The sequence below is a fragment of the Apodemus sylvaticus genome, chromosome 8 (genome assembly GCF_947179515.1).
Source record: "Apodemus sylvaticus chromosome 8, mApoSyl1.1, whole genome shotgun sequence".
Classification (NCBI taxonomy): Eukaryota; Metazoa; Chordata; class Mammalia; order Rodentia; family Muridae; genus Apodemus; species Apodemus sylvaticus.
The window spans coordinates 106,615,569-106,643,533 of record NC_067479.1 but is presented as its reverse complement, the minus strand read 5'-3'; the positions used below and the strand labels follow the sequence as shown (position 1 = coordinate 106,643,533).

Here is a 27,965-nt window from a genome sequence, read left to right as displayed (position 1 = left end):
AATTGTTCACAAAATCTTTGTCCCCCAGCAGGTGGCTCCACCAGTCCAGTTCCTTCCGTGTGGACATTTCCAAGCTCATCAACTATCAGGAAAAGGCCCATGGCAACCACAGAAGACATGCCCAGAGATCAGAACTGACCCCACCCCTGAGATTATGACTGGTTTTAAAGGAGGCTGGTTTGTAAATTCAGCATGCAGGTTTCCTTACAAGGACGATGAAACCAGAGGACTCTCTAAAGGCTAACCCATTGTCTTCATTTCCTTGGGGACTGAAACGGTTGATGGTGAGTTCCTCAGAGAAGTGAAAGTGACCTAGAAGGATCCAGTAATTCCTGTTGTCAGTCGGCTTTATAAGTCAGGGAGCCAGGCGCCGTCTTCATCCAGCCTGAAGTCCCAGGAGTGCAAAGATGTCCCTGCGCCCCGCTGCCCCACGCCTGGCCTCCCTGCTGCTCTTCACCCTTGCCCTCCATGGCGCCCTGGCCCTGAGGCTCTGCTCCTTCAATGTGAAGTCCTTTGGGGAGAGCAAGAAGGAGAACCAAAACGCCATGGATGTCATTGTGAAGGTGAGTCGTGTCCTGGACACCCCTGCACCTTCTCCTGGCTGCCTTAGGACTCCAGGATCTGAGGTTGCTCTGGGAGACGGGGGAGGTAAAGACAGGCCTCTGGCTTAATAGGTGGCTTTAGCTCTGTCACCAACGTCACCTCAACTCTGGGTGTTTTCTGTTCCACCTTCAGACTGGGTGGGTCTGTACTTCCCTCGGGGTGTTGCAAGTTTACTTGAGCAGGTAAATGCGATGCTCTGACTGGCAGTCAGTTCCAGGTCCCGGCTGCTGTTCTGATCGTTTTAATTTTGAACATACTGAATGTTCTGTGTCAGTAAATACAATGGTCTCATTTGTCAGTCTCATGAGCAACAGCTCTATTGAAGAACTCAGAAGGACAAGGAGGTGCTGGGGAGTTCCAGGGGGTGAGGGAGCTGGTGCAGCCCTGCCTGCTTCATCTTCATTTTTTTTTTTAAAGATTTACTTATTATATGTAAGTACACAGTAGCTGTTTTCAGACACACCAGAAGAGGGCGTTAGATCTCATTATAGATGGCTGTGAGCCACCATGTGGTTGCTGGGATTTGAACTCAGGACCTTCGGAAGAGCAGTCAGTACTCTTAACCGCTGAGCCATCTCTCCAGCTCCCTGCCTCATCTTCATAATCTTGGTGAAGCAGGAGAGCCAGGCTCGCTCTCTCATGCTCTCTCTCTCTCTCTCTCTCTCTCTCTCTCTCTCTCTCTCTCCCTCTCCCTCTCCCTGCCCTCTCTCTTCTTCCTTCTTCCCTCCCTGTCTCTCTCCTTTCATCCTTCAATCCCTTCATCCCTCTCCCCTATTGAGTCCCCCAACTCTCAGTTATGCTCTTTCTCGTGTATGGATATTACTGCCCTTGGGCAATATGGCCTATGCCTGGGGAAGTCCCTTACAGCTTCCTGGAGTCGACTGTCTCTGTTTTGATGCTGGGACTCTGTGGGGCAGCTATTATTTAAAAACAAACAAAACGGAGTGGGATCAGGATTTGCTTCAGTTGGTAGGACGCTTGCTTAGCATTTGTGAAGTCCAGAGTTCTGTCCTCAGCACTGCGCAAACGCAGGCATGGCGTTCCACACCTGCATCTCAGCACTGGGGAGGTAAGATGGTCCAAAGTTCAAGGTCATTGTTGGCTCTATAGAAAATTAAAAGTCAGCCTGGTCTACCTGTGACCCAATCTCAGCACACCATACCACACACACCACCACCACCACCATCACCACCATCACCACCATGACCGCCTCTACCAATAACAACAGCAGCACCAAAGGTCCCAGTGTGTGGTGAAAATACCAGCAGCCCGGGGTTCAGACCCCACCTCTCAGCTGAGGGAGCTCAAGGTCCCCCTCCCCTCCTGATACTTCACACAAAGTGGGCTCTGCCACCTGAGTGGCTGGTAATGCTAGTCCATGAGGCCCACCTTCTCAGTGAGGCTGGTTCATGCTTCTGTCCAGTAGCTGATGCAGGCAGAAGACCTGCTAGGCTCCTGCCAAGATGCTCCTGGGCCCCTTTACATGATAGTTAAGCACCTCTGGTTGTGTTTTTACCAGGACAGCTGTGCTAAGGCAGTGGCTTAATGGAGAAATCTGATCCTCAAGGAAACAGTTTCCCAACGTCTTCAACAGTGGCCCAGGGAGCCCGGGAACCTAAGTGCCTATCTACATTCCTGACTTATTCAACCCTGGAAATGTTGCCACACTCTTGGGGCCTGTGTTTTTGTTCTCTGGTGATTCCATTTCTCCACACAGTTTCTCCCCGAGATCTGAGTCCCACCAGGTCTGCTTAAAGCTTTTGTCAAAACTTCATCCTGTCCTCATAAAGCCAGTCTCCCCCAAATTCTCAAAGCCATCTAGCAGGACTGTGGCAGTTGTCCCCAGACACCCGGTACTCAGTTAGAATAGTTAGTGCTTGTACTAGGTTAAGGAGAAAGACACATTTGCCATCAAAAGAATGCAGATGACCCAAGCAGGAAAGTAATCAATTTATTGATATAAATGGGCTGTAAGAAGGGCATTATGTAACACTAGACGTCATGGTTTAGGCAGGGCAGTGGTGGCCCATGCCTTTACTCCCAGCCTCCCAGCACTCGGGAGGCAGAGGCAGGTAGATTTCTCTGCGTTCAAGGCCAGCTTGGTCTACAGAGGAAGGTCCAAAACAGCCAGGGCTACATAGAGAAACCCTGTCTTGAAGAAGAAGAAGAAAGAAAAAAAAAACCCTCCTCCCCTAAAACAAAACAAGAAGTAAAACAAGAAGTTATGGCTTAGAAGAATATTATCAGCCTTTCTTATGAAGCCTACGTGGGTCATACTCTATGTAACTAAGGGTGACCTGAACCTCTGACCCTCCTGTGAGCTGGGATCAAAGGCATGGGCTGTCACCTGGTTTGTGTGTTTGGGGATTGGTGTGCAACAGGCAAGAATGTCCCGCCTGCTGGTGTGGTCGCATAGCCCTGGATGTAGCTGCTGCTTCTACGGTTCAGTGAGCATCAGTGAACTGAACTGCATGAGAATGTGAGTAGTGAGGCTTCTACATGCAGACCCCCTTCCTGGCCTCCACACTCAGCCGCCAAGGAGATCAGCACGCCAGAGGCCAAGGTCCCTCTCTCAGATTCCCTTTCCTGACAGAGCACAGCCAGATTTCCTGTTGACATCCCTGCTCCTTGCTTACCAAGCACTTCTGAACCCTGCCTCTCCAGCTGACACTGCCTTCTAGTTTCCTTGCCATATCTCTAGGAAGTTTTCCTCAGACAAGGATCTGCAAGATCCTGTTGTCCGAATTCTCAAAAGGGCATGGTCCCAGGAAAAAGCCTTGTTTCTTCTGCTTCCTACTACTTGGGAGGAGACTCCCAAGCAGCCCTTTCGGAACCAAGCTCTGGACCCTTTAAGATTTGGCCAGTGCCAAATTCCTGCCTTCACAGAAGGTTGCCACAGCCTGGAAGGCAGTTACACTAAAACCTCTAAGGGCAAGAGTTTGCGGAGGACTTGCACGGCTAGATTGGACGGAATCCAGAAAAGGGTGTCATGTATGCTCCGAGGAATGGGGGAGGGACAGTCTGGAGAGGTCTAGAGAGATCTTGGGTAGAGAGAAACTCTATCTGATGTCTTTAAACAGGGAACCGCATAGCACAATGGGGAAGAATCAGAGTTCAATCCACTTCCCTACCACCTACGCACTTCTGCATTGGGCGGCTTCTTCCCTGAGCTCCAGCTGTAGAATGGGCTTTAAAAAAAGGATGACTGCAAGGCTGAACTCTGGGCGTACCTGTTAAGACTCAGTATACGGCACGGCAGAAAACAAGCTTGGGAAGGGTGACAAATCTCCCCTGAGCCAACCTCAGTGCCTTGGAGTGTCTGGCACAGGCTCTCCCTTCCGTGATGATGTGACAGATGCCAAAGCTCTGTTCGGCAGGATGCAAACTGAAGAGCACAGGAGAGTCGCCCAAGCTGGTCTCAGCATCCATTCAGGTGGAATTGAGAGTCGCCCAAGCTGGTCTCAGCAGCATCCATTCAGCACAAATGGTCGGAAAGGGAAAAACCAAGATGAGGAAGGCGACCTTCCTCCTGCTCTAACCATGCCAGCCAAGAACACAGTGATGACCAAATATGGACAACTTTGCCCCTGGTCAGTCTAGTGTAGAAGAGCAGTAGGGACGACCTAGCCTGTGTGGTCAGCATTGAGCCTGGCTCTTCCCAACGAGTTAGGAAAACTGCGACACTCTCACTCCATTTATCCTATCATTGCGAAGAATCAGAATGGAAAAACATAGAGTGTGTACACTTGTTTGTCTTTGTGTGTTGCGGCAGGGCCTCACTGGGTAGCCCTGGCCTCAGATTGTGCGACTATGAGGCTGGTCTCAGACTCACATAGAACTGCCTGCCTCTGTCTCAGCGCTTGCTGGGATTGCAGGTGTGTGCCAGTATACACACTGACTGTGTACATGTTACAGTCATTTCTGGAAAGGTGTGGTAGTTTCCAATGACTAACTAGCAGGCTAGCTTGAGCACAGGGCTGCCAGTGAGTCCTGCCCCTGTGGTCGACGCTGTGGGTTTAAGCTAGAATCCAGGCTTCCGGTGGAGCCAGTTGTCTGTCAGTTCTCAGCTCCCTAAAGGCTGCATTCCTGGTCTCTGGGAACCTGGATCCACCTTGCTGTAGTTGTGACTGGACATGCTCTGGAGTCCTGGCTTTCCCAGTTGTACTGGCTGTGTGTCTTCAGGAAAATTGTGTAACTACTCCAAGTTTAGTTACTGTGGGGCTTATAAAAAGACAGATGTTATATATGCAGGGATATATTCTATGGAGGTGTAGTTATATGTGGGGGAAGGGGGTGCCTCGGAGGGCCGGTGTAGAGGCATCCCTTCCCCTGAGGGACCAGCCACATGATGGTATAGTATAGAACAGAGTTTATTCAGGGCATGGGAGGGAAGTTAAAAGGTTAATAAAGGGAGAGAAAAGGGAGTAGGGGGAGGGAAGGGAAGGGAAGTAGAGAGGAAAAGGCTGGCCATGAGCATGTGGAGATGTGAAGAGAGATAAAGAGAGAGAGAGAGAGAGAGAGAGAGAGAGAGAGAGAGAGAGGAAGAAGGAGGAGGAGGAAGAGGAGGAAGGAGGAGGAGGAGAAGAAGGAGAAGAAGAAGAAGAAGAAGAAGAAGAAGAAGAAGAAGAAGAAGAAGAAGAAGAAGAAGAAGAAGAAGAAGAAGAAGAAGAAGAAGAAGAAGGGGAGAGATGGGGGAGAGATGGGGAAGGGAAGAGTAAGAGAAAGAGAAAGCAAGAGATGGGAAGGGACCGAGCAGTCCCCTTTTATAGTGGGTCAGGTCTGCCTGGCTATTGCCAGGTAACTGTGAGTTGGAGCATACCTGACTGTTGCCAGGTAACTGTGTGGTGGAGCTTAGATAAAATGCTAACAGTTACCATCTAGATTTAATGGGCTAACCATCATAACCCTCTCTTAGTGTTCTTGTGAAGTAGGTTCACAGTAAATGTTGGCCTTTAGATTTGTTATCATTGTAATTAGGCCTCCTGTTAGCTGCAGCAGCCAGCCCAGAACCTTTACTCATTGCTGTCACCACTGCTATAGCCACAGACGCTGACCCAGACTTAGATGTGGGGAGGGTCACCGTTAGGACTCTGGACTCAGGGGCGGCTGTGGATATTTTCTAGCTGTAAGACTGGGTAATGTACTAAACCTTGTCTGATCTTCAGTCTCCTCATCTTTAAAATAGAAATACCAGCCTCATATGGTGGCACACACCCTAATCCCAGCACTCTGGAGGCAGAGGCAGGCAGATCTTCAAGTTTTAGGCCAGCCTGAGACTCTGCCTCAAATAAAGAAATTCATTTTAAAAAATTTAAATGGACAGAAAATAAATTAATGAAGAGCAACAACTAAACCATTGGGCGCACGATGTGCTCTGCAATCCTAGCTGCTCAGGTCTGAGGCAGGAGGATCCCTTCAGCTCTAGAGTTTGGGAGCAGCCTAAAAAACAAGACAGCATCTCAAAACAACGGCCAGCATCAACAAAACACAAAGGGATACAACCACAAGAAGGCACTGCTCTCTCTCAGGAAGACCTTCTTTTAGTTCAGGAAGAGATTAAGAGAGTTAGCGACCACCTGACTGTGGGGCTTGGAGCCCAGCTGTTGGGGTCCGAGATCACTGGAGAACGATTCCCTAAACTGAAACAGTATGCAAAAGCAAGCAGCATTTATCCCGATGACTTCCTGCATGCAGGGTTCTCCTCATTCGGTAATCGAGACACCTAGTGGACTCGTAGGCCCAACTTTTTATGGTTGGTTAGGGGAATTCCAGGGAGGAGTATGTGACCCTTTACCTTGATTTGTTAGCTCTATCTCTAGGGGTCTGACTAATTCTATAATTGGTTAGGCTCTGGAGACCTCCCTGAGGGGTCGCTTATTCCTCCTAGATACCTATTCTAACTTCAGGCTAGATGACAAGGTGTCCTTGGATTGGTTGCCTACGGCTATGGTTAGCTGACCCCTGGTTTCTGGATCCAGGTTCTCATTTCTGGGAAATAGAAACTTAGGCCTAGTCTCCCAAACTGTCAGTTTGCAGCCTGTCATGGAGTCAGCCTGGCTCCGAGCTTAGCCCTCTCACAGCAAACGTCCGGTGAAAGGTTTGGTTATTTATAGAAAACAGCCTCAAATCCTGAAAATTCTCTCTCTACAGATCATCAAACGCTGTGACCTTATACTGTTGATGGAAATCAAGGACAGCAACAACAACATCTGTCCCATGCTGATGGAGAAGCTGAATGGGTAAGGGGAGAGGGATGGGCCCCCAGACATTGTAAAATCAAGTGCAAGAGCACCTGATATATGGTAGGGGAATAGAAACCAGTGCTGTGGCTGGCTTTACTCTAACCACTGGGCAGCATGGCCAGGGCTGAGTAGGCTCCCACTGTGAGCCTTCACCTGGCTGGTTTTAATATGACAGAGTTAAAAGGGGAGGGGAAAAAGGTGAAGGAATGGGACAGAAAAGTGAAAGGAGTAGGAAAGGGGCTAAGCTAAGAAATCCCGCAGCAAAGGTAAAACACTGAGGGTAGAGGAAACCGTCAGCGAGGGAAAATGGCTACAATGTATCAGAAACAGTGAGTTCGGGTCACTGTTACTTTTTCCATGAATACTGGGAGGAGGGGGTATGTCTGGATGATCACAGAAGAAAGACTTGGAAGAATGAGCTAACAACTTTAATGGTTACATCTGGGATTAGAAGGCTGAGAAGCTGGGCTGGAGAGATGGCTCAGTGATTAAAAGCACTGAGTACTCTTCTGAGGGTCCTGAGTTCAAGTCCTAGCAAGCACATGGTTGTGTACAACCATCTATAATGGCATCTGACACTCTTCTGGAGTGTCTGAAGACAGCTACAGTGTACTTACATATAATAATAAATAAATCTTTAAAAAGAAGACCACAAAGCCACCATGGAGCTAGGTCAGTGAAGGAATAGGAGACCCTTATTTGTTTCAATACTTCTGTATATTTGAGTGTTTTACCCTCAGCTGGTTGTAGTAGTGTACATCAGTAGGATTTGATGAAGGAAGCAGAGGCAGGAGGATCACAAGTTTGAAGTCAGCCTGAGAGAAACATTTAAAAAAAATTGTGGTGGTGGTAGAGGCTCACATCTTTAATCCCAGCACTCGGGAGGCAAAGGCAGGCAAATCTCTGAATTTGAAGGCCAGCCTGGTCTATAGAGTAAGTTCTAGGAAAGCCAGGTCTATACAGAAAAACCCTGTTTCGAGGGAGAGATGGGGAGAGGAGGGAACAAACAATGGAAACAAAGTTATCTTCCAATAGTTTTAAATGACACCAGTTAATATTGATGATTTATATTCCTTCTGAATGATCCAGAAACTACCATGTTCATTAGCTTCTCATTACTGTAATAAAATACCCAAGAAAGACATCTTAAAAAGAGGAAAGGTTTTGCTCACTGTTTCAGAGGCTTCACGTAGTCAGTCAGCCTGCTGCTTTGGGGTCTGTGTCCAGGCAGGTACCCCGGGAAGAGGTGAGCTCACCTCATCTACATTTAGACCTGGATCCTGACTTAGCCACTTCAGCCTTTGGGGAAGTTTTTAGGAGTATGAGGGGCTAAAGGGAGAAGTAAACTCCAGATTTCTCCCCACAGTCAGCCTAGAGCGGGTCAGGAAGTGAGAGGTTTCAACACCCTCACCCCCAACCTGCCTAGACTAGGCTGAGGACCCTAAGCAGAGGAAGCCCCACCCCACTGGTCTCCCAGTCAGATGAATGGATGCTAAGACCAAGTTGTACATGTGAGCTAACTCTGCGGCTGCCCGCGCATCTCTTTGTCCTCTGTAAAGCAGGAAAGGGTCTGAGCCACCTCACAGCACTGTTCTAGAGCAATGTGCTGCCTCAAAACCTAGCAGGCTAGAGCTAGCAGAGGGCCAGCCTTCTAAACTGAACACCTAGTGAGGTCTGCCACCCTCACTCCTGGCCTCCCATAGCCAGGTCCACACATTTGAAACACAAGAAATTTCTGTAAAATTTAAATTGGTCCCTAAATCAGCCCCTCTGTCTTTTCCAACTGGCCACAAGACAGCCAGAGAGTAATCAGGCCCCAGCTCCTTTTGGGGGTCCATGGAGAGTAACAATGTAGGGTTGTCTGGACTAGGTTATCAGCAGATTAGAATCATTCACAGAGAAGGTCAGGTTTCCCAGTACAGATCAGAGACATTCTGCTGCCCCCTTGCTCCCTGCATGGTAAAGTTCTAGACCCCAGGAATAAATAGTTGATTGTTGGAAATTGGTACCAGAAAATTTGAGCAGGTCCTGAAAGGGTTTCAGAAGAGGAGGCATCTGGTGGATCTCAGAAGTGGTAGATGGACAGGTGACATGAGAAACTTGACCTCAACCAAGAAACAAGGAGTTATAACAATGGAGTTATAGTAATGATGGTGCACCTGTGTGTGTGTCCCATAATATACATCTAGAGGTCAAAGAACACTTTTCAGGGTCAGTTCTTTCCTTCCACCCTTTGGATACTGGAGACTAAACTGAAACTGTAAGGCTTTGCAGAAAGCAACTTTACTATTAAACCATCTTGAAGAATCCAAAGCAGGAATTTCTGATTCTGTCTGGACCATCTTTGGCCCCTGTGATTCCTACAGAAGTAGGCCAAAGCGTATGGAATTTGAAATGAAGAGGTCTAGCCTCAAGACCTAAGCCCCCTGTACATGCGTAACATATGAGCAGCATGCGGGTTCCCCAACGGCTGGAGCAGGGACTGTCCCTGAGTCTGTTGCCTGCCTGCCTATGGATTCCATTTCCCCAAATGGTCAGCCCTGTTTGCCCTCAGTGGGAGAGGATACACTTAGTCCTGTAGCAACTTGATGTGAAAGGTGGTAGTGATGTGGGGGAAGGCTAACACCCAGAAGGGGGACCCCCCCTTCACAATGAGAAGGGGAGGGTGGAATAGGTGGGGGGAATCTACGTGGCAGGGTACTGGGAAGAGAGGGGGCTAATATTGGGATGTAAAATGAATAAACAAATATACTTTTAATTTTTTAAAAAAAGTCTACCTTCAATTTCTATCCTTGTGTTATTAAATCATACAGTGGGGACAGGTGAGAGTTGCACACACCTTTAATATCAGCACTCAGGAGGCAGAGGCAGGCGGATCTTTGAGTTTGGGGTGAGCCTAGTCTACAAAGTGAGTTCCAGGACATCCAGGACTACACAGAGAAACCTTGTCAACAATACAACAACAACAAATTATAATGGAGTGGGAGGTAAAAATAGTCGCTGTCTTTTTAGGACAAGAAAGTAAGCCATGTTTGCTCTACGCCAAGGCTGGGTGTGGAGGCAGGGGTCGGGGTGAAGGAAGATGCAGCAGACATGTGGTTAGTGTTTACAACACACCAAAATATTTTGTTTTCTAGAAATTCACGAAGAAGCACAACGTACAACTACGTGATTAGTTCCCGACTTGGAAGAAACACGTACAAAGAGCAGTATGCCTTCCTCTACAAGTGAGTGCGAGCTGACCCTTGACCTGACTGAATCACACCCAAATGTGTATTGTGTTCTCCTTTAAAAATGGATTCTAGGCAAGACACGGCAGCACATACCTTGAATCCCAGGACTTGGGATGCAGGGGCAGGGAGAGTGTCATGAGTTTGAGGCCAGTTTGGTCTACATGGTGTTAGGCTAGTGAGAGTTACACACCCAGACAATGCTCAAATAAAACAATTTAATTCTGGTCACTAGGCATTTGTCCTTATCATCCAGAATCTTTGCTGTCAAATTGATGACATGCGTGTTGGGACTGTAGCTCAGGTGATGGAGGGCTTGCCCGGGATATGCAAACCTGGGTCAGTCCCTAACATTGTGGTGCCACGGGCCTCAAGTCCCAGCACTACTCCAGCAGAGGAGGCAGGAGGCTCTTCAAGCAATGCCAGCAAGTTCAAGGTCAGCCTGAGCTATATGAAGTGAGACCCTGTCTCAGAGCAAATTACCTAAAACCCTTAATAAGAAAATGACTCAGTCGCTAACTAGAAGACACTGCGGCACTGTGACAAGTAGTGACTGGCTGAGGCAGGAGTTCTTTGTCCTTCATGGGGAAGGCCTGTTAGAGCATATGACTGTAGCACAAAGGAATCTCACTGGCTTCCCACTGCCAGTCTGATTAAAGAACATTCACTTGATGTGCCCCAGATAGCAGGTATAACCCAGACCCTCAGCTCTGTGGAGAAGAGCTGATAACTGCATGTTCTTCAAGAAAAGATCCTCAGACCCACCAGCACTACTTGAGTCTGCTCTGGAAGCCACAAAAGTCAGAGGAAGTGATGTTCACAACCAAAGACTCAGTGAGAAGGAATTTTTTTTTTCTCTTCTAGGGAGAAGCTGGTGTCTGTGAAGGCAAGATACCTCTACCATGACTATCAGGACGGAGACACAGACGTGTTTTCCAGAGAGCCCTTTGTGGTTTGGTTCCATTCACCCTTCACTGGTGAGACCATGACCCTATAGCAGTCACTCTTGAGGTCACCATGACCAAATGCCCGATGCAAATACCTTAGAGGAAGGGGGACTTATTTATGTTTCAGAGTTCAGGTCATGTCCCGTGGCTTCATGGGTTCTGTGGCTGTGGTGGGGCAGAACATTATGTCAACGAGAACATATGCACAGGGCTTCTTCACCTTGTGGTGTAGGGGAGGGAGAAAGGCACCAGGGCCCAAGGGTGACCTCCAAAGTCACTCTGTGGTGACTGCGTTCTTCCAGCAATGCCCACATACATGTCTTAAAGTTTTCACAACCTCCCAAAATGCTGCTGCCAGCTGGGGACCAGGCATTCAACACCTGAAACTACGTGGGCCATTTTATATTTAAGCCATAAGAGCCCTTCTCTTGTTGCTTCCCAGCAGCCCACGATGGGGCGCAGCCCTGAGCGTGTGTGAGCCATGCTCTCAGACTCATGCACTGTCTTATGGGATGGCTGAGCTGAGAGCTAATACTTGTAGGACCAGGCTTACTTTTCAGAATGTTGAGATGTAGGACCTCCCAGCTTGAGTACCACTCTCCTGGATCGTTGATGGCTCTACCTTCCTGAGTATTTAGGGTCAAGGAAATGGTTTGTCACAGTCCTTGATCCCTGGCACGTACAACTACTCCTTCATTTTTAAAAGACATAAGAAGGGGTCACCAAAGGAAAAACCCCAAGAGTCTCACTCTCACTACAGTCAAGTCACTCCATAGAGTAGCAACCTTCTCCACAGATTTCCAAGAGAGGAAAAAGCCATATCAGGTGCATTTTGATCCCTAATGACCCTGCCAGTCTCCAGAGGATCACCCCTCACTCAGATCTGAAGAAACTGAGGCTTTAAAGGCATTAATCACTTGCACAAAATACAGCTACTAAAGTAGCCAGACAAGCTGTTACAAAAAGATGAGCCAGGGTTGTAAGTCAAGCCACCAAGCCAAAAGCCCATTCTCCCAGTCACTACTGTATTCAATAGAAAATCCAGATTTCACCAGATGTGGTGGCACATGCTTGTAATCTCAGCATTCAGGAGGCAGGGTAGAAGGATTGGCCAGTTTGAAGTCTGCCTGAGCTATATTGCGAGACCTTGTCTCAAAATGCCAAGGGCCAACAGAATAATTCAATGAGAGGGCATGTGGCTAGCATGCTGGGGGTCCTGGATCCAATCTTCTGCATTAAAAGAAAATCAAAAGAATCAAGCATTAAAATGTTAAGTTGCAGCATGCAACATTGTCACTCTTCACTACTTACTATGTCTCAGAGCATAACACTGACAGAGTCCCTGCCCGATGGCATCACACTGTAGCAGGGAGACAGATGTGGGCAGACAGACAGATGTGGAATTAAAGGAAGAATGCCTGTGTCCATGCCACACTGTTGCAACATCCTGAACTACGTCACTGTTTCTGCCCAGGGTTAATTAACTTAGAGGAGGCCCTCTGGGAAAATGATGATGAAAGAGGTGTGGGAATTCTCAGTGGAAAAAGAGGAGAGGCTACTGAGCACAGTGAGTGCAGTAATCCTCTTGTTCGGTTTCCAGTTTGCTTAGGCCGGGCAGGGCAGGGAGAGCCTCCGCCTGTAAGTGCCATTTCTTCTCAAAGGGAGGCAATGCTCAGCATGGCTAAGCCAATCTGTCCTTCCTGAGCCTCCACCTCCCGGCCTTTCTTACCCGTCCTCTCCTGGGACAAATGAGTCAGTGACCTCACTCATTTACCTAATCATTTTTTAATGATTTATTTATTTATTCTATGTATATGAGCACACTGTAGCTGTCTTCAGACACACCAGAAGAGGGCATCGGATCCCATTACAGAGGGTTGTGAGTCACCATGTGGGTGCTGGGAATTGAACTCAGGACCTCTGGAAGGGCAGCCAGTGCTCTTAACCACCAAGCCATCATCTCTCCAGCCCCCTAATCATTCATTTATGTATTCAATCAAGAAATGATTTTGGGCCCTGACAGTGTTCCAGGAGTTGTGTTAGGTAGTGCAGCCTAGACGGTGAATGGAAAGAAGCCTGAGTCCTGGAGGGGGCTCCTGTGCGCCACGCATGGACAAGAGGAGGACCATTACAGAGGATGAAGGAATAGGCAGGACACAGCAAATAGTGCGGAGAGTCCATGGCTGTTGGGAATAGGCATGGTCTGTGCCCATGCAGATGGCCAGAGAAAGGGAGACCCTGAGAATACAAGATGTCAGAGTGGGGGTAGAGGGTGGAGGTTGGGGGGACCGGTGATGTGTGTTGGGAGATCCGAGAAGCAGAGACACCTGAGCTGGGGATGGAGGTGTGGCAAGGAGTAAGTCCCCGGGGCCCCGGGGACATCCTTCAGGTCTGAGTCCCGGCTCCCTGTAGGAAAACAACATTGTTCGTGTTGATGAAAGAAACACATTCGAGCTGGACAGTAATGATGCACGCCTTTAATCCCAGCACTCAGATATCAGAGTTCGAGGCCAGCCTGGGCTACACAGTGAGGTGCAGGATAGCCAAGGCTACACAGAGAAACCCTGTCTTGAAAACAAAAACCAACAACAAACAAATGACACACCCCAAAAAAGACACAACCCAAGAGTAACCTGACATTTTGCAAAAAGATGTGCCACAACCCAGACTAAGTGAGCGAGTATCCTCATGGGGAGCGGTGTTCATTTAGTTTTAACTTTAGTGTGGGTGGTGACTGTGGTGTATGCCATGGGTGGGAGCTTGGCCTCACACTCTGATGGGCTTGGCTAGTTCGTAGTCAGTGTAAAGGGGAAGGGTGGGGCAAAGGCTCAACAATGTACAGGGCTTGGGCAAAACAGCACACCGGAGAGTTCACAAGGTGGCAGAGGCTCATTGCAAGCTAGCCACCATCAATGGGGGAAGACATTTCTGTTCTCACATTCCCACTGTGAGGCTTGACCAGTGGCTGTCTCACAGCCTCCCACATGAGGCAGGAGTAGGAATCCAGGCAGAGAACGAGAGGGTGCCTCTCACTGAGAGTCTCATCACAGTTCCTGCAGACATGGGCGAGCTGTGGCTCCAGGCCCGCTACACTGGGGAGGAGCTTCTACTTTGCGCTCTCTCTCTCTCTCTCTCTCTCTCTCTCTCTCTCTCTCTCTCTCTCCCTCTCCCTCTCCCTCTCCCTCTCCCTCTCCCTCTCCCTCTCCTTCTCCCTGCCTTTCCCTCTCCCTCCCTCCCTCTCTCCTCTCTCCTCTCTCTTTCTCTTTCTCTCTTTTTCTCTCTCTCCCTCCCCCCCCCCCCGTGTATGTGTGTGTGTGTGTGTGTGTGTGTGTGTGTGTGTGTGCTGCTGTTGCTGCCGTTGTGTTGTTATAAGGTACTGGTACAAGGTTTTGCTATATAGCCCAGGCTAACTCTGATTTTACAATCCTGGTTCTTGTTTTCTAAAGCTTAGGATTAGAGAAGTATACTACCACATCCTAACCGACATCTCCTTGTCTGTTTTGTTTTTTGAGATATGGTCTCACACAGCCCATCCTTCAGTGTCTACCTCTAAATGCTGAAATTGCAGGCCTATGCAACCATGACTTGTTTTATGTGGTGCTGGGAATCTAACCCAGGACTTTGTCTCTCTCTGTCTCTGTCTCTCTGTCTCTCTGTCTCTGTCTCTCTCTGTCTCTGTCTCTCTGTCTCTCTGTCTCTCTGTCTCTCTCTCTCTCTCTCTCTCTCTCTCTCTCTGTGTGTGTGTGTGTGCTTACAAAAGGTCTATAAACAAGCCAGCTTCCATTTTTCATTTTCCTTTAAGTACAAAAGCTGAACTTGTTATCAGGGGGCTGGGTCCAGGACTCACAACAAATCAGATGCCACCTGGCATTTGGCACCCCAAGAGTCCCACCCGACACAGTGGTGGGGCAACAAGGAAAGCACAATTGATGCTGTGGCAACAGCAGGAAGCAGGTGTGAGTGTCCTGAGCCTTGTCCTGAGGACCCTGGCAAGACCCCCAAAAAGCAGAGAGAGACAGCAAAGAAGAAAAGCCAGGAGAGGCAGAGCTAGTCAACAGTCCTAGTCATGAGGTCATGTGTAGCTTTGTGACTGGCCCCAGGGGGCAATTTCGGTGTCCTGGAGGACACTGTTGCTACCTGAGGTTTCTGCCTGTGTTTCCGTCAAGGCTTGACTTGCCTGCAGGGTTCACTGTTTCTGGAATGACTAAAACATCTCTTCAGTCACAGGGGATGAGAGACTCATTGCCTCCTTAAATGGTGATCATGTCTGCTCAGAATCTGAGCCAAAGTTTAAGGCGGCAGAAGGGACAGATGCACAATGAATGCACACGTCACGTGTCCATCCTGCCTCCGTCACTTTGGACACCCACAGCCCCATGAGGCCACTTTAAACAATGTGGTCCCCAAGGTCCTATTACATGTCACCATTGGTCTGTCTGCTACCAGTTATCCTTTTCATTTCTGAGGCATTCTCTTGTAGCTGAGGCTGACTTCAAACTTCTGATCCTTCTGTCTCAGCTTCCCAAGTTTAGGATTACAGATGTGTGCCACCCTACCCAGATGAACGTATGTATAAACAGTTTTAATTACTCCAAATAAACCAAGAGAAAAATAAAAATTTGAAAAAGAAAGAGCAGTTGAGATCCTCAGAACCCACATAGAAAACCAACTCTGCATTGTGTGATTTGTCACACATACACATGCACATACACAGACACACACACACATACAGACACACACAGAGACACACACAGGTAGAAAGACACATGCACAGGTACACACACAGGTACACACACAGACGACACACAGATGATACACACAGAGACACACAGAGACATACACAGATCTCCCAGAAGGGGCAGTTCCTTCTCAGGCAGTAGTAGTGGCCGCTTAACAGGAAGTGTGCTGCTAGCCTTGTAGCTAGACTTGGGCTACTTTGTGGGTTCTTCCTTCTTCCACCCTTCTCCACTCCTTTTCCTCCACCCTTCCAACCCCCCAATACTAGATAAGAGAGAAAAAGGGATAGAGAAGGAAGGAAAGAGATACCTGAAGGAAGGAAGGAGTCAGGGGTTGGAAAGGGAGTGATGCTACTGTCAGACTACTTCCTGCTGATTAGGAGTAGTGTCCGAGTTCCTTGGGACAAGTTTGATCTGCACTGTCAGGATATCTAATTTCTTCTTGTTTCTTTTTTGTGCACAACTACTTAACAAACTGTGACTAACAGCAATCAGCAATGAGCCAACAACCACCCATGCCTCCTGGGTGCCTAACTTTTACCCTCTGAAAAAGTCCCCAGAACTCCAAATCAGAATCTATCTGCAGTTGGCAAAATCACACTCCTCACAGAGCGTGAGGAAAATCACAGTCAGCAAATGTGGTCAAACTAAAACAGCCCCATATCTCACATCCGGGATTAAGACATATTCTTGTAATATTTCTGTGTTTTAAAAAGAACCCCAAATTCCAGAATTCTCACTGTACCCCCCTCCTATGTGCCGTTCCTCAGCTGTCAAGGACTTTGTGATTGTCCCCTTGCACACAACTCCCGAGACCTCCGTTAAAGAGATTGATGAGCTGGCCGACGTCTACACGGATGTGAAAAGCCGATGGAAGGCAGAGGTGAGGGCCCCTGTGCTTGTTTCGTTCATCAAGCAACAGTCAGTTATCGAGTAGGAGGGTGAGGGGACAGAGTGCGTGCAAGCCACTACAGAGTCACAGCCTCATCCCAGGCTTATCTTCAGCCCTAAACATCCTTCTGGCTAAAGCTGCCTGGGCCTGTCCCAGCGGGTCTTGGGAATTCATGCTCTGCTGTATTTATGATGGAGGTCAGCATTTGGCACTGAGGCCTAGGCAGTGTGCTGGGACTACACAAGAGCAAGTGAGTTTTAATCCTTTCAATAATCTAACAAGGGTCTGGGGAGATGGTTCAGTTGATAAAGTGCCTGCTCTGAAGGCATTAGGACCTGAGTTCAATCCCCAGAAACCATGAAATAATAGTCAGCCCTTCCTACACACTCAGGGGGGGGGGCAGAGACAGAGACAGAGATAAAGACAGAGACAGAGACAGAGACAGAGACAGACAAAGAAACAGAGAGAGCTAAGTATGCTGGTGCAAATTTATCCCAATGCTGAGTTCATAGAAGCAGGCAGATCTCTGGAACTCAATGGCTACTTGAAGTCTTGCCTACTTGGAAAGTTCTAGGCTAGTGCTCAACCACACACATACACACACACACATGAGAGAGAGAGAGAGAGAGAGAGAGAGAGAGAGAGAGAGAGAGAGAGAGAGAGAGAGAGAGAGAGAGAGAGAGAGAGAACAGCCCCTAAGGAAGACTCCCCAGGTTGTAGTCTGGCCTCCACAAACATGCCTACATGTGTGTACTTGCACCACACATACTAAGCGATCCTACAAGTTGTCCCAATTCACAGTTGAGAACAATGAGAACAGTGAGGTAGTTTCAGGAGGAAAGTGGCAAGATCATGAAACAGAGAAGTAATATGGAGGCTGCCCTCAAGACAGCCATCGTCTCTCCATCTGGAAGGCTCCCAGGGTTTGAGGAAGCACCTGGTAAATGGGGAAGTACTCAGATGGTTCTCCCACCAAATTCCTCTTTTTCCCTTTCGGAATGTGATGGTGAGAGTCCCTCTTCCTCCTCAGTTCCTCTGCTCAAGGTATGAAATGAGTCAAGTGTGGACACAGCTGGCCAACACTGACCATCAAGAAGCCCAGGAGTGTGTTTCATTGCTTACTTGTAAGTTCCAGGGCAAACGATGAATCTCACATACTCAGCAAGAGAATATTGCACATCTGTCAACCATTAGGCTCGGAGGAGGAAACCTTGGGTGAGGAACCTTTAGGAGGTCACACTCAAGTTTGACCATTATGCTTCAAGATCCTTGAGCAGCCTGCTCGATCCCTTTAAGGGTTAGAGTCTAACCTGCTCCTTCCGTGGCTAATGGTGCTTTCAAACCAAACTGAATTGAGTTTGGTAAATCACTGCATGCAGGCTAAGGTACATAGATCAGGGATAATGTTCTGTCCTTAACTGTGTGCCTTAATCTCAAGGGAAACTCTAAATGCAGATATCAAAATAAATTGTTCTTAAGGAAAACTCAAAAGTCAGCATCATCCCAAACAATAGCACAAAAAAGGAAATAAGCTGTTTCCTCTGTAGTGTGGGATGTTAAAATTCTCTTCCCTTGGCCCTTGGGGGTGTCGTGGGGGCTCTTCCAGCAGTTGGTGGTATAGGGTTGAGAAAGCAGTTAGTTCTTAGGCCTGCCTCCTTTAGGACTCTGTCTCTAAGGACCGAGTGTTAGGCTTTCGTTTCTGCCCTTAACACGGCCATCACACTACTCGAGATCCTTTTGCCCTCCTCCCCACCCCCCCACCCCCCACCCCCCCACCCCCGGTCTTGAGGGGCGTGTTCACTCACATTCACTGCAGTGTTTATGGGAGGGGATATCTTAGCTGAATTCCAGGGTTCCTGCCTACCTGTGCACAACGGCCTACAGAGGGAGGGTGACTGAGAATCGGGCAGCACGGTAGGTGAGCATCGTCTCTCCCACGCCTCAGTCACATCCTTGTCAAAACTGTGACTCACTTGGAACCTGTTTTCTCTTAAAAGGCAAGCAAAGATGCAGGGTTGGAAAGAAGGCCCAGGGGTTATGAGAACTGATTGCTTGTACAGAGGGCCCAGGTTTAATTCCCAGCATCCACATGGCGGCTCACACCTGTCTATAACTCCAATTCCAGGGGATCTGACACTCTCACACAGATGTACATGTAGGCAAAACTCCAAGGCAAATAAAACAAAAATGAATAAATTAGAAAAAGGAAACAAAGATGGAAGATCTGTGAGTTTGCTGTGACATAGAAGTGTAGCAGAAATTGTCTGAAACATCTCCAGGCTGTCTGTCACTGCTGGCCTGGCTGCAGAGCCCAGGCCAGTGTGCGAGGACAGGGGTGCTCTCTGGGGGCCTCTGTCCTCTGCCTGAGAATGCTCTTCCCCTTCTGTTGTCTTCGCTCTGTGTCTTTCTGCAGTCTAACCACCTCTTATATTTTACTTATTTAAATTCCTTCACTTATTTTTGTCACACTGGGGATCAAAGCCAGGAGCAAATCCCCACGTTGCTCCTGTATAAGGGACAACCCACCTGCCTCTTTGGTTTGTTTTTTTTTTTTTTAACCTTAGTTATAGTTTTAAAGTCCCATTCTCAACTGGCTGTGGCAGTACATAGAGATCAAGAGATGGATGTGGAGAATCGGGGGTTCAAGGCCATCTGGGACTACAGAGCTAATTGAGGCCAGCCTAGGTTATGTGAGACTCTGTCTCAAAACAAAACAAACAACAGAAGCTCCAACTTCCAAATATAGTCACATTCTAGTGTGCTGTGGCCCGTGAGTAAAAGGTTTGCTGTGCAAGACTGATGGCCCAAGCACCATCACTGAAATCCACAGGAGGACAGACGCCATCCAGCTCCTGTAAGTCGTTCTCTGACCTGCACATGTGTACACACACACACACACACACACACACGCACACGCACACGCACGCACGCACACGCATACATGTGCACGTGCATTTTCCCACACTATGTATGTGTGTGTGTGTGTGTGTGTGTGTGTGTGTGTGTGTGTGTGTATGAATAAAATTATATTAGGCCTGGCAGTGGTTGCACACACCTATAATCCCAGCACTTGGGAGGCAGAGGCAGGTGGATCTCTATGTTGGAAGTCAGCCTGGTCTATAGTGGAGTTCTAGAACAGGACTACACAGAACTATACAATCTTCAAAACCAAACTACGCCAAACCAACCAACCAACCAACCAACCAACCAACCAACCAACCAACCAGACAAACATACTTCTTTGTTCACTGGGTGTGGAAGTGAGGGGGGGTCCTTGCTGGTGGTGGAAAATGAAGGCATGAGATTGTCTCTCAGTGCTTACGAGTGATGGGTCAAAACCATGCCTTTCAGAATTTCATCTTCATGGGTGATTTCAATGCTGGCTGCAGCTATGTCCCCAAGAAGGCCTGGCAGAACATCCGTTTGAGGACAGACCCCAAATTTGTTTGGCTGATTGGGGACCAAGAGGACACCACGGTCAAGAAGAGTACCAGTTGTGCCTATGACAGGTGAGACCTCTGCTGTCCCAGGGCAGCCGGAGAAGGAGTCAGCTTCGTTTCAAAACTGTTAGCTAAAATGTCTTCCCTGGGGGAGATATAAACAGGGCACACCCTGCAGTCCCAATACCAAACCAAGGTAGGGTTCCACCAAGGTCCACGCCAGGGAACTCGTGAGATTATTGCGTTTCTTTAAAGATCCTACGTGGGTGTGGTTACTTACCAGAGTGTGGGTGTTCCCCTGCTAAGCAGCTACACCAGGAAGCACCTGTGCATTACCTAGCCCAGATAATGACTTTTCCACAATTGCACAGATGAAGCCTGAATCCCTTAATCTTACTAGACTTATACACGCTATCCATTCCCCAGGCCCTGGGCAGTCAGGGATGAGTTGCATACAGCAGGTGGTAGGGAGGGGCTGGAGACTCAGGAGCTCAACTTATGACCCTCCACACCCTTCTTTGTAGACGTGTAAACAGTCAACAATCCCAAGTGGGATGATCACATGAGCACAGGGGACTGTCCAAGGTGGTGGTTGTTTGGCTTGGAGGCCAGCCCTGTACAGGGGCACTCGGTTTCTTATGCAGTGTACGGTGTTATGTGGTTGTATTAAAACCATCAGTGGCCAGCACTGATGTCAGAAGGGCCCAAGGTCACATCGTAACTCCACGAGTTCACATCGCAACTCCACCACTTCAAGTGCCATGACCGGGAGACTTACACTTTGTGTTGGTTCTCTTATTTGTAAATCACAGATGGCATCATGGAAAGTAACTCAGTTGTGGGGATATAATGAGAGTTAAATGAAATAACACGTGTAAAACTTTTAACGCAATACCTGTCCCATGGCCAGTGCTGAATACGTTTGTGCATTCTTAGATGACACCTGGAACATTCAGGAAGTTATGGCCACAGGCAATTCCTGTGTTGTCACCAAATATATCCCAAACATAGACCGCAGTAGGTCACCTTATCGCCACCACTGGCCATTCAGCCATTGCCAGGGCTTTGCTGCTTGCTATAAACACTGCTGAAACATACAGCCAACCTGTAGATCTTGAGCCAATGTTTATGACCCTCGGGCACTACTTGAAAAATCGAAGTAAGGGTCAGCGAAGTGGCTCAGCAGGTAAAGGCACTTGCTGCACAAGCATGAAGAACTGAGTTTGATTTCCTGAACAGGGAAGGAGAGATCTGCCTCCACAAGGCTGTTCTCTGGTCTCGCACGCTTGCAATGGCTTGATTCCTGATAAGACAATAACTTTCAAACTTAAAATGAGAGTTTTTAATGCAACAGTATTTATACTTTCTGTTTCAAGACAGGGTTTTGTCAGGTGTCCCAGGCTGGCTCCAGACTTATTCTTTGGCCCAAGATGATCTTGAACTCTTGGTCCTTCCTCCTCAGCCTCCCAAGGGCTAGGATGACAGCATGTGCCACCATGCCTGACTTGAATAGTTTTTAAACTATTGCTATGCAGAAACGCAGATGCACGTGTTTAATGACAATCATGTGCACTGCAACTTTCCCGGGGAGTTTTTGAGCACTGTCAGCTCTGTTCTCCGAGTCTGGAGTCGCGCAGGAGTGCCCGAAGTGTGTGAATGTCGGTGACCATCCACAGCAGAAACCACAGACAGCCAGTCAGGGAAACCCGAGTCCCACGGGCACCGCTGTGCTCAGCACTCAGGAGGGAGCACGGAAGGGCCGTCCTCGTGGCGTGCTCACTTCTTAGGTTTGAGGTCAGAGTTTTATACCTATCTCTTGGCCACCTCTGTTCCTCTTGGGGATTTTTGAGACCACAGTTTCCTTTTTGGCTATTATTGTTCCAGTCCTCAAAAGTGGAAGCCCCGAGTGAGAAGTTATAACCTCTCAAACTCCCAGGCCTCTCTTCCCATTCTCTAGAGTCTCAGCCAAGCTGGGGAAATGGCACTGGACTACTCAGCCATGCTAGCTACAAGACCCCACCCCAAGCCCCAAACCCAGCAGCTCAAACCCAGAAACCAAGTCACCACTCAGACTTAGAAAAGTGGAAGGGCGGTTGGTAGCACTTTTCACAAATTAGGCAGGACACTAAGACCACATAGACCTTTACCTCCCTTGCCAAATGCTAGAAGCCACTTCTTTTCTTTTTAAAAACCTGTGTGTGTGTGTGTGTGTGTGTGTGTGTGTCTGTCTGTCTGTCTGTCTGTCTGTCTATCTGTCTGAGTCTGTGCCTGCTGGTGAATGCAAGTGAGTATGTAGGTGCTTTATACCTTTGCGTGTACCTGGAGGTCAGAAATACATGTCTAACTCATTGCCTTGAGATAGGGCTTATACTGAATTTGTTTCGTATAGTTTAGCTTCGTGGTTATAGTCTGTTATCAAGGGAAGCCAAGACAGGACCTTGAAGCAGAAGGGGCAGCAGAGACCATGGCGGGACACCACACGCTAGCCTCATCCCTTCAGCTTGCTTGGCTACTTTTATTTTCTTTTTCATTTATTTTCTTTTATTGAAGATTGATTTTTTTCATTCAAGGCATTGATTATGGCTCTCCTCCCCCTCCTCCTCCCCTTCTTCCCTCCCTTCCGGATTCATGCCCTTTCTGTTTCTTGTTGGGAAACAAACAGGCTTATAAGGACTAATAATAAAATGCAGTAAGAGAAAAACAAACAAACAAACAAATCAGAATAGGATGAAACAAACAAACAAGGGAAAGAGCCCAAGGAAGCTGCAGAAGAAATGTAAACAGATGCATACATTCAAATGCACAGGAATCCCATGAAACCCCAAGCCAGAAGCCACACCATATGCAAAGCAGCTGTACGATAGACGGGGGAAATGCCCCGACTTAACATTATGACAGACAGAGCCTCCAAAGATACTGCTGAGTTTGTTTTGTGTTGTTGAGTAGAATCCTCTCTGCTGCTGGGCTTAAAGCCTAGCCTTACCAACAGTATGTTTTCCCAGTGAGACTCCCTTGAAGAAAACTCAATTTTCATTTGCAAGTGACGGTCAATTAGTGATAGCTTCAGGGTTAGGGATGGGGTGTGTCAACACATCGCCTTTCTGCTCTAGGTCCCATCTGGTGCAGACCCATGCAGGCCCCGTGAATGCTGCCACTGTCTCTGCGTTCATACATGTACCAGCCCTGTTGCATCTAGAAGGCCTTGACCCCCTTCTGTCCCCATCCCCTCTGGCTCTTACACCCTTTCTGCCTTCTCTTCTTCAGAGTTCCCTGAACCCTGACAGGAAGGATTTGACCGAGGCTTCCCTTTCAGAGCTTTTCCAAGGTCTCTCACTCTCTGTGTAAAGTCTGACTGTGGGCCTCTGTGTTTGTTCCCATCTGCTACAAGAGAAAGCTTCTCTGACAAAAGCTGAGCAAGGCATGGATCTATGGATATGGGAGAATGTCATAGAGTCATCTCATTGCTATGTTCCTTTAGTGGAACAGTAGTATTTGGTTTCCCCGAGGTCCCTGGCCAAAGTCTAGTCTCGGGTTCTGCTCACCCAAGCAGTTTGGATATGGGTTTCAGCTCATGGAATGGACCTTAACTTAAATAAGATATTGGTTGGTTACTCCCTCAGGCATTGGGCCACTGTTGTACCAGAGTAACTTGCAGGCAGGTCACTCCTGTAGGTAGAAAGTTTGTAGGTGATTGGTATTTATGTTCTCCTTTGGTAACATACAGAGTAAATTTCAGTATTAACAGTTCTGGTCGATAAGGGTGAAGGCTCTAGGTAGGCTCCAGGCGACTTCTCTGTGTTCGGTGAGTTGTGTAGGTGTTGTCTTCAGCAACAGGGCCTTACTGTTGACTGTGGAGAGCCTTGCAATAGCCTGGCTGTTTGGGTGTTCCCAGGGGACCTCTTTGGCTAATGACTCGATTGGGTGTAAACGATTCCCAGTACTAGAAGCTTCATCTGGTGATGAGAGATGTCCAGTTGGGGCTACACCTCCTCCAGTGTTTGCCAATTTCATTTAGAACCCTCATGTATGTTACATTACAGGAAGCTTCTCTTGTATTAGATTTCCAAGTGACCCCTCAAATGGCACTTAGTTTTAGCTCTTCCCCCTGTATTCCCTCCCTCTCCCTTTCCTCCCTTCCCCTGTTTGATCCTCTTACTTCAATTTCCCCTACATCATCCATGCAGAACTGTGTTCTAGTTCCCCTTCCTAGGAAGGTCCACCCCTTCCCCCAGTCCCCTACTCTCTACATAACCTGTGTGTGGTTATACAAATTGTAGCTCGCTTATCAAGGATTTAACTGCTAACATCCACATATAAGTAAATACATACCACATTTGTCTTACGATTTCAGTGGCTGAGTAATATTCCATTGTGTAAATGTGCTACATTTTTCTTTATCCATTCATCCATCGATGGATATCTAGGTTGTTTCCAGTCTCTGGCTATTATGAATAGAGCAGCAATGAACACGTTTGAGCAAGTGCCTCTGTAGAGAATGACGTATCCTTTGGGTGTGTGCCCAAGTGGTGTGCCTGCACCTTCAGGTAGATTGATTCCTATCTTTCTGATGAACCGACACATAGATCTCCATTGTGGCTGAACAAGTTTGCACTCCCACCAACAATGCATGAGTGTTTCTCTTACTCAATTTCCCTTCCAGCATGAGCTGTCCCTTGCATTGTTGTTTTCGGCCACTCTGACTGGTGGAAGACAGAATCTCAAAGTAGTTTGATTTGTATTTTCCTCGTGACTAAGGATGTTGAATACTTCTCAAAGTGGTTTTTTTTTTCAGCTATTTTTGCTTCATGTTTAAGTTTTTTTTAAAAATCTGTATCCCACTTGTCAATTTGGTTATGCTTTCTTGATGTCCACATTTTGAGTTCCTTATATATTTTGGATATTAGCTCTCTTGTATAGTTGGTAAGCTGCCTCCGTCCAAATGAGCATACCTTTTGCCTTACTGAATCTTTTTATTTTCATGAAGGTCGATTTATTAATTTCTTAATTTTTGGACTCAATGCCTGTGTTATTGGTGTTCTATTCAGAACTTTTCCTGTGGCAATGAGTTCAAGGCTATTCCCTGTTTTCTCTTCTGTCAGATTCAGTGCTCCTGGTTTTAGGTTGAGGTCTTTGATTCATTAGGAGATGAGTTTTGTACAGGATGATAAGTATGAATCTCTTGGCATTCTTCTATCTGCAACCATCCAATTCAACCAGCAACATTTGTTGAAGATCTTGTCTTTTTTCCAGTGTGTATTTCTGGCTTCTTTATTAAAAAAATCAGGTGTCCATAGGTGTATGGACTTATTTCTGGGTCTTCAACTCTATTTCTTTGATCTGTAAGTCTGTTTTTGTGGCAATATCATGCTAATTTTATTGCTATAGCTCTGTAGAACAATTGGATATCGGGGATGGTGATACCTCTGGATATCAGGGATGGTGATTCCTTTATTTATTTATTACATGTGAGTACACTGTAGCTATCTTCAGACACTCCAGAAGACGGCGACAGATCTTATTATGGATGGTTGCGAGCCACCGTGTGGTTGCTGGGATTTGAACTCAGGACCTTTGGAAGAGCAGTCAGTGCTCTTAACCACCGAGTAATCTCTCCAGTCCCCCCACCCCTGGCAGTTCTTTTATCATTCATGAGTGTTTTATAAATTACTTTGGATAAACAAAACTGAAGTACTCCTCTCCTATAGCTCAGGCCCTGCCTAGGAATAATACTGCCCACAGTGGACTAGATCCTCTTATATCAATTAACAATTAAGAAATAATGCCCCCACAAACATGCCCAGAGGCCAGTCTGATGAAGGAAATTCCTCAAACTGAGGTTCCCTCTTCCAGGATATTTCTAGGTTTTTGACAAGTTTACAAAAACTAACCAGCACAGATAGCAAGCTAAACTCAGCTGTGGACATGAGACACTCACTACACAAATTGGTTAGACGGCTCAATAGACTCCAGAATCAAATTCAGATCTCCTCCCCTGTATCTCAAAAGTCTCCAGCTTGAAGTAATTCATGCATCTGTCTTCCTGGCCCTCACTCCAGGATTGTGCTTTGTGGACAAGAGATAGTCAGCTCTGTGGTTCCCCGTTCCAGTGGCGTGTTCGACTTTCAGAAAGTTTACGAGTTGTCAGAAGAGGAGGTAAGATCACCACCTTGTCTTCCAGACCCACCACCCTGGAAATGTGGGAGGGCTGCTCTTGAATCTTAAGATCTACAGATTTGAAGACCTGCCAAAATTTCCCAGGAGCAGAACCAAGAGCGACACTCACCAGTTTCCACCGGGTGACCCCAGACATTTTATCTGTCCCTTCTACTCCTGAACGTAGCCCTTGATAAAGCCACGGCATGTCCCGGGCATCCCTTAACCCCCAAATCTACTTCCATTTCCCCCCTCCAGGCCCTGGACGTCAGTGACCACTTTCCAGTTGAGTTTAAGCTACAGTCCTCACGGGCCTTCACCAACAACAGAAAATCCGTTTCTCTGAAGAAGAGAAGAAAAGGCAATCGTTCCTAAGGATCACGCTGCCATTTTTTAAATCGCCATTCCTTGCTCCCAGATAAAATGACTCTCATAGGTCTAAGCCATCTGCACACTCAGGGATCAAGGCTGGCCAAGCTGCTTTCAGTGTCTGCTTGAGTTAAGTTTGCCTGGAACCAAGTCGGGAGGAGAGTCTTCTATTACGTCGTCACCTTGACCCCCATACCATCACTGGTACCCTGAGAAACCCTGCCACTCTTTAGGCAGCAGGACAGACATCATCTGTTAGTCCCAGCTGCCAAGCTCACAGACTTGGCATGGCATGATACGTTATTTGTTTTTGGGTTTTTTTTTGTTTTGTTTTGTTTTTGTTTGTTTGTTTGTTTTTCGAGACCGGGATTCTCTGTGTAGCCCTGGCTGTCCTGGAACTCACTCTGTAGACCAGGCTGGCCTCGAACTTAGAAATCCGCCTGCCTCTGCCTCCCAGAGAGCTGGGATTACAGGCATGCGCCACCACCGCCCGGCGGCATGATACCTTATGATAGAGGCAAGAAAATTCATTTGCCTCAGGGGTCAGGGAAAGAAAAGTGAAGGACTCTCCCACTGTGATGTCCTGCCCGTCCCTACCCACAGCCCACCCCTACCCACACCTCGCCCCTACCCACAGCCCACCCCTACCCACACCTCACCCCTACCCACAGCCCACCCCTACCCACAGCCCACCCCTACCCACACCTCACCCCTACCCACAGCCCACCCCTACCCACAGCCCACCCCTACCCACAGCCCACCCCTACCCACACCTCACCCCTACCCACAGCCCACCCCCTACCCACACCTCACCCCTACCCACACCTCACCCCTACCCACAGCCCACCCCTACCCACACCTCACAGCCCACCTGTACTCACAGCTCTGCACATAAGCCACACCATGTCCTGAGCTCAGTCTTCAGACATCGGGAAGGTTTCCATTGCTGACAGCCAGCTCACTTTGGACGCATGCTCTAAAATGTCTTCCCTCCCTCCCTTCCTCCCTTTCCTCTTCTTCTTGTGCCCCTCCCTGAAGGGGCCCAACCTTGTGTGCCTGTCCTGTTCCAACTGTCCCCAGTCAAGTATCCCATGTCTCCCTGCAACACGGACCACACTGTATCTATTGCCACGGCCAGCACGGTAACTCACTCGAACACAGGCCTCCCTGAAGGTGTCCACACATAAACAAGCACCCACCGTGTGTAACCTGAAGAAATACAAAGTGCATTACACTGTAAATACCGGCTCGAGTTGCTCTTTTTACTCAATGCACTGGGGACTGTGTGTGTGACTTTGATGTGTGAGAGAGGACCGTGAGTCTTTGTGTTAGTCAGACGGAGCTCCGTCATCC

General features: G+C 47.9%; 1 protein-coding gene and 1 long non-coding RNA gene across 2 annotated transcripts; one reads left to right on the top strand and one right to left on the bottom strand.

Moving 5' to 3' along the window:
* The first annotated feature begins 161 nt into the window (after positions 1–161).
* Positions 162–27,223, top strand: Dnase1l3 (deoxyribonuclease 1 like 3). The gene is made up of 8 exons (XM_052190216.1): positions 162–563; positions 6,754–6,842; positions 9,983–10,072; positions 10,940–11,052; positions 16,529–16,641; positions 20,002–20,159; positions 26,147–26,243; positions 26,502–27,223. The coding sequence occupies exons 1-8, from the start codon at positions 408–410 to the stop codon at positions 26,616–26,618; spliced, it is 933 nt and encodes a 310-aa protein (XP_052046176.1). The 5' UTR covers positions 162–407; the 3' UTR covers positions 26,619–27,223.
* LOC127690657 (uncharacterized) lies at positions 26,920–27,342 on the bottom strand. Its single transcript, XR_007979184.1, has 2 exons — positions 27,267–27,342; positions 26,920–27,232 (listed from the first exon to the last, which is right to left on the bottom strand). It is a non-coding gene; the product is annotated as an uncharacterized LOC127690657 (long non-coding RNA).
* Between the last annotated feature and the right edge of the window lie 623 nt (positions 27,343–27,965).